The sequence below is a fragment of the Clupea harengus genome, chromosome 3 (genome assembly GCF_900700415.2).
Source record: "Clupea harengus chromosome 3, Ch_v2.0.2, whole genome shotgun sequence".
Classification (NCBI taxonomy): Eukaryota; Metazoa; Chordata; class Actinopteri; order Clupeiformes; family Clupeidae; genus Clupea; species Clupea harengus.
The window spans coordinates 6,011,510-6,026,450 of record NC_045154.1 but is presented as its reverse complement, the minus strand read 5'-3'; the positions used below and the strand labels follow the sequence as shown (position 1 = coordinate 6,026,450).

General features: G+C 41.8%; 2 protein-coding genes across 2 annotated transcripts in view; one reads left to right on the top strand and one right to left on the bottom strand.

The window, feature by feature from the left end:
• Positions 1–337: 337 nt before the first annotated feature.
• Positions 338–6,581, bottom strand: tmem170a (transmembrane protein 170A). The gene is made up of 3 exons (XM_012832415.3): positions 6,152–6,581; positions 4,512–4,682; positions 338–2,612 (listed from the first exon to the last, which is right to left on the bottom strand). Exons 1-3 carry the CDS (start codon positions 6,264–6,266, stop codon positions 2,482–2,484), a joined length of 417 nt encoding a protein of 138 aa, XP_012687869.1. The 5' UTR covers positions 6,267–6,581; the 3' UTR covers positions 338–2,481.
• A 138-nt stretch (positions 6,582–6,719) lies between these two features.
• cfdp1 (craniofacial development protein 1) overlaps positions 6,720–14,941 on the top strand; it is a 30,940-nt gene continuing 22,718 nt past the window's right edge. Inside the window, exons 1-5 of the mRNA XM_031564377.2 lie at positions 6,720–7,015; positions 7,456–7,585; positions 7,942–8,167; positions 9,392–9,516; positions 10,777–10,881. Of these exons, the coding sequence (XP_031420237.1) occupies positions 6,946–7,015; positions 7,456–7,585; positions 7,942–8,167; positions 9,392–9,516; positions 10,777–10,881 (656 nt within the window). The 5' untranslated portion in view covers positions 6,720–6,945. The remainder of the gene's footprint in view (positions 7,016–7,455; positions 7,586–7,941; positions 8,168–9,391; positions 9,517–10,776; positions 10,882–14,941) is intronic.

The window sequence follows — 14,941 nt, the reverse complement described above, 5'->3', positions numbered from 1 at the left end:
GAGAAATGATGTGGAAAGTGATAGAAGATGGAGAGTGAACAGAAGGCAGATTCAAGCATCGACTAAAGGAAGGTCCATCCGGCACAACGAGGCTGCCGAAACTAGCCTCCCCCCACGCACTCCTGTGTAATATTCAGAGGAAGTATGTGTTCATTCTCCCATCACCACAACACACACACAAACACTTCCTGTTGTCTTCCTGCTGAGGGTGTGGCACACCCAACGTTACTGGCTGCTTAATGCGGAGGTAAATTGTGGTTTTATAAAACAGCTTAATAAAATGCAACTGCACATCAATCAAGTAGAATTATCATAAGAAAGAAGCAAAGACATAACATATAATCTGAAACATTTTATTACATGAAAATATTAACAATTGGCACTTAATTTACAGTAATAAAATCAACCTTACCTAGAAAAGAAAAAAAGAAGAACCCACATCATGTTAAATAACAGTAAAATCATGTTCTTCTCCAAACATGACGATTCCCAAAACAATAAAAAAAATGTTCAACAGTACTGTTAAGCCTTTCAACGATTTTTATAAGGGATGATAAAATACCTTTAGAAAAATAAATATATTTCTGGAATTAAGAGACCATAGGCCCAGTTTAGCAATGCATTGCTTTCAGTGAGTTTTACTGCTTGCCAGAATCTTCATGGCCACTGTTTCAGTTTTAGTCCGCTTACCTACTGAAAGGCTCCATTCAGGAGAGGTTACCAACAACAAACACCCCGTTCCTTTTGAAAATATCCACACAAAAATAGCTTCCTGAGGCCTGTTTAAGGAGATTGAGAAAAATTGTGATTAACCCCTTCCAAGAGGGAGTTCAAGCAAATATAGAATGTCTCACAACCTAGCCGAGAGGACCAAGCTGTTCTTTAACTCAAAGGGGAATTTTGGGTAATGAACATATTACTTGAAAAAGAAACCAAAGCGTCTCCCTTCACTTAACCTGTTGCAAATATGTGAATATGATTTTAACATCTCATTCATCTGAAATGAGGGGGGGGGGAGATGATCCACACTCTGGAGTATTCCCAGGAAGTTGGGTGCAGCCCTAGACTGTGTTTAGCTATCAGTTCAATCAAGCATGATCAGCATTGTTACCCAAGCATCTACTGCAGCAATGTTCCTCTCCCACACACACAAAACCAAACAAAAAAAAACACGAGACAGCAAAGAATCAATCTGAGAAGTAAAATGATCTGTACAATACGTTAAGATCTCTTTGGTAAAGGTTTAAGAAAGCTTAGTAACTACGGGATTAAAGAAATCTGATTCACATTCATGTAGGCTTATGGAGTGAGGTCAGCACAAGTGTGTTTTTGAGCATAGCAAACATTGAGACAACATTATGATCGATTATGAGATGCTGTACAAAATAAAAAAGGCCCAATTAAGTCAGGTAAAAAGCAAAGGAAAGAGAGGCCAAGTTGCCTTTCAAAGAACACAATCTAAAAATCTGAGACTACAGAAATCCTAAAAGGGTTTCTAAAAGTCTTAAGATTAAATATGAATTGTTCTTGACTCAGTGAGGGAAATAAATAGCTGTACTGCCTGCACCCTCACAACAAGAGCTATGATATTATGTGTAGTGTTTCTGTTTCCTTTCCAAGACAAGACTGAGCTAGATTGAGCAAGACTGAGTTCTTTTGGCTCTTAAGAGAGCTTCCGTCTGAGCGCACACACAAACACACCTTGCCCCCCCCTCATTAGAAAGCTGGAATGGGTTTTAGTATGTACAGTTCATTTCACACACATTTGTCTGGCTCCATCATGGCCGACAGTGCACATACAAGATTAGGAGAAAGGCTTAGAGTTGGAATGAAATCAACGCTGAACTCCAGTATCATGAACTCAATCGGTCCGTTACCGTTATATCACACAGCTGCTGGATCATAGTATACATTCTGTACGATACAACTTTTTCAATACAAAACTACTCAGGGAAGGACAAGGATTCAGTTCTAATAACACAGAGATGCTCTCGTTGAGTGCCGCTCAAATTAAAAGGCTTCAGAACATCTGCCCCATCTCTCGAGTCTGGAATGTTCTAATTTCAAACAAAGTGGATTGTGTGCAGGACATCTCCATCCACATCAAAACAAGAACTGGCCTGCCCCTGATTGTTCTCCTCCTCTCCATATTGCGTTAGTTTAGTTTAATAACGACAGCAATCCCTACGCGTCTACCCACCTTCCTAAAGACAACCCTTGAAGAAAAAAAATAAACCCAAAACACACCATGTCATTTCACAGAAGGAACGACATTGTCAAAGAAACTAAATTCGTCAGCTCTTCACCTGGGGGATATATAAGGCCTCTGCAGGGGGTACAGCTGAGTCTTGCATAAGGTGTCCTCTTTGTGAGTGAACACTGATTGCATATCGTCTCTCATTCTTTCTTTCTTTCTTTCTTTCTTCTCTTTATTTCTGTACGTCCCATGTGGTGGCACTTCATGCGTGCCGGAGCCTCGTGCTACAGCGAAGCCAGGACTCTGAGGAAAGAGATGATGACCACGCAGAAGGACTGGCCCACGCCAAACACCAGCGCCTCCAGAGAGATCATCCTCTTCCCGGCAGCCTTATACACCCCAGCTATCGCCGCACCTGTGGGGGCACACACAGACAAACAACCTTCATCCCTGACCTCTCTCAGAGGCGATGGACAGCAGAACATCATCCCTAACAAAAATATGTAGTGGCCGGATGACCAACATGTGTCCAGTCTTGCAAGACTGGCCACCTGAAACCACATCCGTTTAGATGAAATGAGCAGGGAGTCAACAGTAGAGCTGGCTCAAATAATCGTTTTGTACGATGCATCGCAATGGTAACGTGAAAGATTCTCCATCGATGTGGGACATTTTTTTAAACAATGTCATTAAATAATATAAATAATAAGTTATGTAATGTAATTTAATAATATGCATGCCAGCAACTTATTAAAACCCATTCAACAGTGATAAATAGTTGTAATGATGAATGAAATGTTATTTTACAGATAACACTGGCAATACATTTACATTTACATTTAGTCATTTAGCAGACGCTTTTATCCAAAGCGACTTACATATGTGTGACTTACAATGTATACACATTTTACATTTACACTGATGGCACACTGCACATCAGGAGCAATTAGGGGTTCAGTGTCTTGCTCAAGGACGCTTCGACAGGGAATCGAACCAGCAACCTTCTGATTACTAAACGACTTCTCTACCACTGTACCACTGTCGCCCCTACACTACATGTAACAGTACACATTCCTTGGGGCATTGTGACGCTAGTGAAGTACAGTGAATGTAAACAAATCCTTCCACCACATCTGCCATAGAAATCATTGAATGAAAAGTAAACTTAAAGATACTGATAATGGACTAAATATTACCAGTCCATTTGGTCTTGCGACGTTAGTTTGATCATATTTTAAACACATTTTACAGCGATTGTGCGGAAATCACATCAGTGAATGTATAGCCTACATAGCTTTCATATAGCTCTATTACTTTTCTTAATGCTTGTAGCTTACTTGCTACCACTTCCTGCCATGTCATATTAGCCAAATACAATGCAGTTATTTCATTGGGTAATCTTCTACGTAAAAGGATTTTATGGAATGCGAGTCTTTCTATTTTTTTTTTTTTAACAGTCATTTAACAAAATGTTTAAAGGCTAAATAGATTTCAAATCTGAGCGCTTGTATCTATGAATAAAAACCATGAAGGATATATATATTTTTTTAAATTGATCTTTACTCTCAAATCTTGGACAAGTGACGATTCACACCTCTAGTCAACAGTCTAATTCAGGATGATTACTTCACAACAAGGATACATAAAAAATCCATTGTGAAAGACCTGAAGTATTTATGTATGTATGATAGAGTGCCTGCAGAAAGGCTGGTCTAACACGCCCATGCTCTAAGCACACTGCTTAAGTGAATTTAGGGTTTATGGCTAAAGCTCCAGTTGGTTTTGCTGTGAACTACACTGGTCATATAAGGGAGTAAATATTTCATGAGCACACTCCTGGCTTGAAATAAAAGCTTAATGTGGACTAGCCATCCATTTGTAAATCCCAGTTCAATGTATGCTATCTGGAGACTGAAATGCCTCACTTAACATCAGGACAAGGATGAACAAGGCTGTCTTGAAGAAAAGGCCCCCTGCAGTGTCTCACATGAAATACAGGAAGATCTAAACCAAATATAAAGATGAGAAGCATTCCCTGCAACTGGCTGATCTGAAAACGAACTCTGCTTTATAGAGCGTGCATCTTACTAGCTGGCTACAGTTGCCATTATATATATATATAAAAAAAACATAACCTTACATCTCTTGAAAATTTGAAGCGCATATACTACTTGAGTTCTCCAGCAGTCTGCTGAACAATGATGTCTAAGACACCGATACACTTTGAATAACTGCATACACTTTTAAGGAGATGAAGACCACACCATGAAGGACAAAGGTCAAGCCAATAAGATAGGACATGTGAGCAACTCACTGGTGAGGACACCGCCGGTGAGCGGGCCCAAGACGCCCATGAGCACGATGGCGATGGGCATGAAGCGCGCCATCTTGTGCTGCCGTAGTGTGAAGAGGGCCAGCAGGGCCGCCGGCAGGTGGAACATCAGCGAGGAGACGGCCGTCCACAGGAACACGCCATACCACATCTCTGTCAAAGGATGAAAGGAAGGCAGGGAACATGAGAGAGAGAAACCCAAGGAGTGAGAAAAAGGGGAAAGAGAGATTTAAGGAATGAAAGTGATGAGGGAGAGAGGACAGGAAGAATGAAGGGTAGGGAATATAAGAGATAATAAATGAATGTGAAGGGAAGGTGAGAGAGAATAAAAAGGAGAGGATATAGGCAAAAAAAAATTCAACACACTGTAACATAACCTACAATTCAAGCAAAATGTTATCGACATTGGGGCATAGTGGAGCTAGACTGCAGCGCATAAACCCCACTAAGGGATTTGTGTCACCGTGTTCAAACAACAAAGCACATAATCTGCAATTTTGCAACACACTGGCAAAGAAACATTACATTGTCAATTCTACAGCAACCTTACAGCTAAGGTCACACAAAGGATATGTTGATGTCACACTGATCTGGTGACTGACTCATGAATTATTTACCCTGTGCAGCATCATCTGTGTGCATGGCCAGCACCAAATCAAATGAATGACTAACAAAAAAGAAGTTAAACAAATATGCATGGTGCTATAATACATACAAATATTCATCTTAGTCTAAATATATTAGCATCGTGTGTATAGGACTTAAGGCAGTGTGTGGATAACAGTCAACTAATACTTATTAATGCCAACCTGAACCTTTGTGACCCCAAATAATCCAGGAGTTTAAAATGATTGCAGAGCACGATTATGCAAACATCCCACTAACACGACATCTCGCTACCCCTTTCTCTCTCTTGTCTGAACATTAATATCTCGTTGCAAATACTTCCTCTCAAAAAGTAGGCTACTAATAAAATGGTGGAAATGAAAATGACTACATGCTACTGAATATGATATTTTTTTGCATCCACGGTGTCACGATATACACTGGTACCACAAATTACAAACAATACAGGTGAATAGCTAAAACCACACTTCCGGGAACCTGTCTGTTGTTGTTTGCATTGGCTGTGACGACTCTGCTGTAATTTACTAGCCTTAGCTTGCTGACTACGATGGTCTTTGCGTTGATTAAACTTTCGAGTTGTACGGTAGATAGCCAACGCGTTGACAACAATACATAAGGCAGCTTGGTAGTCATGCAACAGTAAATAAATGCAATCGATCATAAAATAACATGCAATATTACCATTCTGTACATTTCTCAGCTATAGTTTAGCCCCGTTACCATCGATAGGTAGCCAACTAAAATGACATGTCTCCACAAGTCAATATCTAGCTACGAGATATTTGTTGGCTGGCTAGCTAGCTAGCTACATAGCTTGCTAACAAAAATACCCTCACAGGGGATAGCCAACTGTTAATACACCTACAATACACAACAAACATGAATCCCTAGTGCATTCTAACACTGAAATTAAAGACCAGATTTGATAAAAATCACGCAAAGTTACGTTGGCTAGCGAGACAGGTTAGCTAACAGTAAGCTAACTAGCTACTCACCTGAAAAGTCGCACAGCGATGTATCGTTGGCGCAATTGGGGCCATGTTTTCTTGGAACCAAATTCAAACTGAGAATTTGCTGCACAAACCCTATATCGTTATGCCCACTCTGCATCTCTTATCGACAGGACACGACAAGCATGAGGGTAAACTCGAGAATCCAAGTAACACCATGAGAAAATCGATGTAGGCTTGATGTTTGACAGCCAGGCTTAACGTTACTCCCATGTAGCAATTAGCCAACACAAGCTCGCTAGCTAGCAATACTTCATAAACACAAACTTGAGCTTTGACGTCACGTCGTCCAAGTGGCCGTGTGAGCACGACTCACAAGAGATTAAATATAATTCCATCTAGTGCAACATTCACAGTATTTAATTCCCTCTGAAGAAAAAACAGGCTTCATTACGCATAACAATCGTCAAAACATGTGGCTAGATTTATTCTGTGATAAATAAGTCTGTATTATATAGTTTATGGGCGGGGTGATCGCTCAATGAAGTTTGTACCTTTGGACTTGCCGTACAGCAGAACGCGATACACATGATGGTGGTGTGTTATTCAGATGTGCAAGTAGCGCATATTACATATTTCACAAAGACGAACGTTACGCATAATAGGAAAAACAAGAACGATATTTCGATATTAGTATAGTTGTTTAATTCTCTCTCGATGTACAGTGTCTGTAGCTTCAGCTTTTAAAAGCTTTTATTCCCGCACCGTCTAACTATCAGAGAATCTCCTTGGTGTTTGGAATCTAGCTCTTTTGTTTTACTAGGTTGCAGCCCCTTAAAATGATGAACTACTCAGACTATGATTCTGACGACTACTCTTCAAATGAAGATGAAGACTATGTTCCATCTGGTAAGACGAGAGTGACAAGTTTAGGTTGTTTCATCTACCCAGCGAGATAGCTAGCTAGTTAGCGTGCCCTGTGCTAACCATTCAAAGGCTTTATGAAGCTGGGATTTTGCACCGGTATCTCAAATTTGGAACTCTAACAAACTCTAACAAAATTGGAACTCCCTAACGACAAACAAAATGCCAAAATTAACTCATTAATTTGAGATAAACTCTGTCTTAACTACTTTATATTTGCTCCCATTATATCTTCCTGCATTCAACTTGAATAGTATGGTGTTGTGTTTGAATGGATGAATGCATATGTAGTTGAAATGTACTGGTTAGCACTCCTTGGTCATTAACAATTTCAGGCTCTTGTCCTTAGGATACATGTACAATGTTATTCTCGTTGTTGCTAACTTGTTGTCCCTGTTCCTTTATTGCTCTGCTCTGATTGGCAGACGACAATTTGAGTGAAGATGATATGAATGAGTGTGTGCCAGAGGATGGCTTGGATGGGGAAGGCCAAGGTGAGCCGCAAAGTGAGGGCATGAAAAAGAAGAAAAAGAAGGGCAAAGATATCACAGCAAGGTAAACACTGGCTCTTAAGCTCTCTGACTGTACACTGTCAAGTGAAGGTAGTTCATTTTATGCATAGGTTGTTTAAAAGAGGGGTGTTTTTCAACTGATCAGTCATGTTTCCCTGTGTTGTTGTCTCACTGAAATAATTTGACTGGGTTTGGCCTTAGTAGAGTACTTTCAAATTCTATTTTGGTCCTGTAGGTGTAGGCATTTTCTTGGACATGCCTTTATTCTGGCTATTTCTATTGACTTTTTGATAATCTGTATTTAGTTTTCACAGTTTCATGGTGGGGTGGTTGCCTACTAAATGAACAGCTACAGATATAGTTGTGAAAAGTAGTGATCTTTCTCCTCTATACACAAAGGAAAAGGAAGAAAGTTGGACTGAAGCTCGAAGGAGAAGAGGAAGATGAGACAAAGGAACAGGAGGAAAGCGAGAAGGGGGCTGAAGAGGAGCCTACCGTAGAGCCTGAACCCAAGGAGGAGAAGAAGCAGAAGAAGGCAGATGACCTGTGGGCAAGCTTCCTGAGTGATGTTGGCCAGCGACCTAAAACCAGCACCACACCCACCTCAACTAGTACATCTCAGAAGGTAACTTGCGTAGCATTCAACAATGTATCCTTTATATATGTATTCTATGACATACAGTTTTATGCAAAAGTTTGGGCACCCCTCTGATGTGCATGTTCATTTGCTCTGTCTTTATAAGAAAACATCATAGCAATATGTCATTCATTTTCTAGAGAAAGCTGGATGATGGGTTGTTTTTCAGACAAAAAAAATGAAGGTAGCAGTATTGAGTTGTATGAAATAAAATCGAATGTGAAAAATAGGCTGTGCAAAAATGTGGGCACCCTTTTAAGTGTGTTGATTTGAATACCTTTAGTCGCTTAATGCTGACTGCTTGAAACACACATTTTTTTGATCAGCTGATTGAACCTTAAACTGCAAATAAAGCTGCAACAAATCATGAAAAAGCTAATTTAACATGGCTTTTTGCTAGGTGTGCTTTTCCTTCATTCCCTGTTGGAGAGTAGCAACATTGGAACCTCAAAATAATGACCTAAAAACTAAGATGATTTGTCAATATGAATTAGGAGAGGGATATAAAAAGTTATTAAAAAGGTTTGAGGTGTCTATCTCCACAGTCAGAAATGTAGTAAGAAGAAGAACGGTTAGAATAGTCACAGACAAACCACAGATCACCTCTAAAGAGCTCCAAAAACATCTGGCTGCAGAGTCGCTTGAGGTATGCAAAGGCAATAAATCAAAGGCCATAATCATTTTGGAATAAAGTGCTGTGGACATATGAAACTAAGAGAGTTATTTGGTCACAACCATAAGCGCTTTACAACACGGAAAAATAACTTGATGCCTACTGTAAAATTTGGTGGAGGGTCCGTCATGCTATGGGGCTGTGTGGCTAGCACAGGTACTGGAAAACTTGTCAAAGTTGAGGGTCGCATGGATTCCACCCAGTATCAGCAGATTCTTGGGAACAATGTTCAAGACTCAGTCAGGAAGCTGAAGTTACGCCGGGCTTGGTTGTTTCAGCAGGACAACGATCCAAAGCATTGTTCAAAATCTACCAAGTCTGTCCATAACACATTCCACACACAAAATTCCACAGGCCTTAAGATTTTTTTTTTTTTGCATTGTGAATGTGTCTTTATGGAATTATGAAGAAATGTTTGTGAATACAATACTTATTGATGGAAATTATTTCAAGGCACCCACTTGATAGTGAGTAAGTTTGAATATGTCAGTTAAATGTGTGAAATTAAATATGTACTGTTGCACCCCTGTCACTTACAGCTTGCAGTTACAGACAGTTCAGACAAGGAAGGCCTGTCCGAAAATAAAAAGGAGGCACCCAAAGAAAAGGCTCCCTCTAAAATCACAATCACCAAAGTGTTCGACTTTGCTGGAGAGGAGGTGCGGTAAGTGGCCAGAACCTGCTCTATTGGGTCGCAATGCCTTCGCCTGGCCACCAGATGGCAGTAGTGCTCTTTTGCTAAATGGCAATAGTGCTCTTTTGCTAAATGGCATTCCCTGTACTCATCTGTGAGACCCCTTCTGGCTCTCTGTTGGTGTTGGTCACACTCTCAACATGTGGCTGGGAAAGTGTTGTGCTTTGACCGAGGCGCTGATGTCTCCAGTTTCCTGCAGTAATTGGTGTCCTTGTAGGCAACCACAGCCTCTATTTGGTGTTGTGCTCTGCCATGTGCCCAGTGTGTTGGTATCTTTAAAACAGACCTCATTGGTGTGCTGTTTGATGGAGTTGAGGGGGACTTTGTTTGCATGAAAAGGTGATAAACAGAGCAGGAAATGGAAAAGAGAGGAGGAGGGGGAATAGAAGAGACGGTGGAGGAAAGGGGGAATGATATCGGATGAAAGTTATTGCTAGGTTTTGATTTCCCCCCTCTCTCTGTTTCCCCTATTCTGTCTGCTCTTCCCTCCCCCCCCTCATGCTGATGGAACCAGAGACTGAGTTGATTTGTGCAGGCAGAGTGTATTACACCGCAGCAGAACCAATCTGTTTGCTAGATTTAATGGCTTGTAAAGGTTAACCAAAGTGAGGGGTTTATTTTGAAACTAAAGCCTTGCTTGAGTGTGTGCGTGTGAGTCTGTGCGACTGCTAACTAATGAAACGCTCATTTAGCCGATTTGTCTGTGTTTGCTGTGAGAGTGTTAAAATCTGAAGCTGAACATCGTGCACTGAGACTCAGGGGCCTGGTGATTCCAGCAGACATCCAGCATTGAGCAGCAGGGACTCACGCGCTGCTGGGGTCAGGAGAGGGATTAAAGCCGCCCGTCACTGCCCCTGCCCTCCCTCTCGTCACTGATGAAAAGCACATTCCCTGAAAAGAACACGGAATCCCTCCTGGACTGGTGGTGTCATTTCTGAGGGCAGAGTGCCAGTCGTCACCCAGATGACCCTTTTTGTTTGTTTTTGATTTTTTTCCTGCAGTTCTGGAGTTTTGGGGTATTTATGTAATAAAGTTATATTTCTGAGGTATGATTCACCACCCCAAAAATCCGTAATTAAAATCAGGACTGTTAGCCAGGCCAGAATTTAGTGAGAAGCCCCCAAATGTGCCAAGGATTGATGACTTATTCTTTAATCTTATTGTTTCATTCTCTGTCTATCTGCCTCTCTCACTTTCTGTGTGCGTAATTGTGCATATCTCACATTTCAGGGTGACCAAAGAGGTGGAGGCTGACTCCAAGGAGGCAAAGAGCTACCTGATGGAAGAGGAGGGTTCCTCCCAGTCTGAGGCCACTTCTCATGGTCCTGGACCCAGGTATGGCAGTCACCCTCACAGCCCCTTCCTCACAGTCCCGCTGATGGGTAGTCAGTGAGTCACTGATTGTTACTCTATTGTACTGCAGTCTAACAATATTCATTAAAAATATGCAAGCCAAGTGTAGGGGATTTGGCAAAATATACAAGAAGAATTGTGGGTGGGGGCAAGCTGATGTTCACAATTTTTTTGTAAGTGTCAAATGGTATTTCACGTTGAATTATTAGTATTTCAAAGGCATATTGAACTTGTTGAAGGGCTGGCTGCATGTATATTGAAAGTCACCGACTTAATGATTTTTTTTCTATTGCTTGGGGGGTCCTGAATGGTTGTACTTTTTGTAAGTCCAGTAAAAACACCCCAAACATCCCAGTAGCCCATAGATCACAATAATCTGAAGCATGGCAGTGAACATAGGTGTTTGGCCCTTTCATCCCCTTGTGTGCATGGACTCTGACTATGGCCCCACTTCACACTGGTTGTTATACTAAGAGTACAAAGCTTCAAGCAGACTGTACATTGCTTAAGGTAAGCAAGTATGCATATGTTATGACAACATTGTGAAGTTCATGGATGCAGCTGAGGATGTCTGGCCAAAGTAAGCCTAACCAAAGAGTGTGTGTGGGGTGGGGTTAACGGTCTGTCTGATCCCATGTTGGTGTTTTTGTCTGAGTAAGCTTTAGAGATAAGTAGTGGCGTGAGATGAGTTTTTTTTTTTTTTCCCCTCTGCGGAGGACAGAAGGGCTAATCCTGGCAGGTCTTTTGTACCAGTCCCCTCTCCTTCACCTCCTCTCATTCTCCCTCTCTTTTTCCTCCCTACTCTCTCCATTTCTCTATCTCTCTCTTTTCTACCTCTTTTCTACCCCTGTCTTTTCTTTGGCTTCTCACATCAGTGATTCCTGACCGCTATTACAGATAGCCTTTGATCCACCGCCCCCCCCACACACACACACGCATGCCCATGGCTGACCAGCAAAAGTATTAGCCCACGCCTCCTACGCACACTGTTCATGGGAGTGTATGTGTGTCCAGTGTTGTTCATGTGATGAGTTCCATGTGGAATGAAAATTGTGTGCAGTTGCACAAGATGTACTTTGTTTTGGGTCAGGGTGTACTCCATGCCACATGTTGCCCTCTGTGTAAACCAAATGAGTGTGCCTACGTCAGGTTTGACAGATGGAGCATGGTACTCACACGTGTGTGTGTGTGTGTGTGTGTGTGTGTGTGTGTGTGTGTGTGTGTGTGTGTGAAAGAGAGAGAGGGTGTAGTTGGTGAGGCAGAAGGAGGTGGATGCTCCAGCTGGGCACATGTCAAGTCTGAATGTGTTTGTATCTTTGTTTGGCAGTGACGGCACAGCTGTTCTCTCCTTTTTGTTTTTCTCCCTCTTCTCCCTCGCTCTACCTTCCACCTGTACTCGGTCTGCCTCTCCCTCACCCAGCCTTCCTGATTTTCCTCTTTTTTTCCTCTGTCTGTCTGTCTCTCTTTCTCTCTCTCGTGTTCTTTCCCTTCTGTTTTGTCTTTCCCTTCCCGCTCTTTACATGTCATTACCTCCACCCGTTGCCATGCCGTTTAATTGCCAGCGGGGCAGGGAGCGTCTTTCCTCTGCGGCGGCGGGCTGTGGCCTGAGCAGGAAGTGGGTCTTTTCCGCTCCTCTCTGCGCAGGAAGTGCAGTGTTTCCTGTAGCTTGTTCCGAAACATGGTGGTGCAGGCTAGAAGTGCGTTCTGTCAAGTGTGTGTGTGTGTGTGTGTGTGTGTGTGTTGTGCTGCCACAGAGCACCACAGCAGCTGTGTGGTTTGCTACTGGTTATGATTTTGTTTATCCATCATCTTTATGTATCAGAGATCTTGTTGCTGTGATGTTGTCATTGGGATGTTTTGGTAACGCCCTTAGGTGTTCCTCTGCTTCCTGGAAAGTTGCCAGTTATTTTTCCCGCCAAAATCAGAGAGGAAGGCATAGCAAATATCACAGCCAGTGTAGAGAAGAGGCACATATGATGGTGGGTTGAACCACTGCTCGCTACTTTATGTTATACTTTATACTTAAACTTATGTTGAAAGGAATATATTCACAGACTAGTTCATACTTTATACTTTTTTCGTTTTTTCCCTCTCCTCCTCCTTTTCTCTGTCATCACATACACTTACAGGCATGTATACTGTTTTTCTAGCGCCCTTTTTGTGTCTCTTTAATGTCTTTTTCTCTGTTTCTCCCTCAATCTCTCGCTCTTTCTCTGTACTCTCCTCTTGTCTCTCTCCCTTCCTCTGGTTCTCCACTTAGAAGCCCCCTGACGGCTCTTTAATGTAAACCTGCTGACTAAGCGGAAGATTCCACGCTTTTCGGCTCTGTCCCCCTCGCTCTCTCTCTCTCGTCTTTCTCTCTCTCTCTCTCTTTCCCTCTCTCTCTCTCTCTCTCTCGTCTTTCTCACATTCTGTTTCCCCTTCTCTGTGTGTGGCCTTTCCCCTGCCTATTTCTCTCTGTCTCTCTCTTTCTGTAAGTAGTTGTTCTCCAGTCACACATTCTCCATTAAAATCAGTGTCTCCATGCACTCTCTGGCCACCCATTAGTACTTCATGCACACCCACAGCTTCTAGTCTGCAGCAGGATGTGGACCCTGTTCATAAATGCAGTTGTGTGTAGGACTGCTGGTTTATGGAAAAAAATCATAGTCATTATTATTTTGGTCAATATTGAGATCACAGTTAGGATATGATACAGATACGATTACTCATTTCCCCTTGGATTTTTTTCAGCAGCAGTGCTGTTGTGTGCGCGGACATGAGCCTGTGACGCTGGACCCTCAAAGCTTATATTTAATAGAATATGTTTTACTTTGTTTCTGTTTTTTTTTTAGATTATAACTATATATTTATCTATATTTTGTTTCCTTTACTTTTAACAGTAAATAGACTAACACACACAGACAAGTGTTATTAAAAATCATCTTCGTTAATTAAGTACTATGTACTGAGAAGTTTTTCACATTCAGTTGAGAAGATAAATACTGTATGATGACTTGGGCCTACACAGATTAATGGTGCACTGCCACTTTAAAAACATCTGCTGTTTTAGGTTATGTTTTCATGTGAGGATGTGACGAAAACGTGATGCTGGAAAGTCCATACATTTTGCTTTAACCCAAATTGTGTTTATTTAAGGACTGCAACACATGGTAAATAAACTTGTCAATATTTCATACTAAATACGTTGACGGATGTTTCGCCATGAATAATAAACCATGGGAAACTTCAGCAGTGCTGCCTCTAACTGAGCGCTAATTTAGCTGTTGAATGCATACAGGGGAAACACTGCTAATTGACTCATCACTCAGCGAACTCCTTGAAACCAAATTGTTTCCAAACAAATTAACTGGTTTCACCTTTCTTGCTGACCAAAGGCTCTCTTTCCATCATCTTGGCTCAAGCTAAACTAAACATGCGACAGCCTGGCTGAGAGTGAGTTTGGGATATTAGGGAGGGGCGAAAGCGCATCTCTGTAAAGGAAAGGGCTGCAATGGATTTATAACGCATGACAAAACGAGAGCAGCATTGTGAAACGTAATGTGACACAATAATCCTTTTATCTTGATTATCTTGTTTTCATAATCGTTGGAGGCCAGTATCATAATTGAAAATAAAATTCAAATAATCTCTCTGCCATAGTTGTGTGTGTCTGTGTGTGTATGTGTGTCTGTGCCCTGCCGTTTCCTGTCCTATGTGTGTGGAGTGGCTGGACCAGCTCTCCGGGGTTGCTGGAGCGTGGCACTTGACATCACAGCGACAGCAGCTGTGGTATTGTGTAATAAGCAGCGCAGGCTAAGTGCTATTGATTATCGGGCCGGGGAGATTTACAGCCGCTTGTTGGAACCGCTGTGATTGGTTGATTGATCGCTCCTGCATCTCTCCTGATGTTGCCTCAGTCGACAAGTCAGTTGACATTGAGACTGACCTTATGAGCATACACACACACACACACACACACAAAGATTAACATGCATGCAGAGAAATGATAAACTCTGAGACGCTGCTGTAAGCGGATAGAGATTGTAATGACCATGCTACA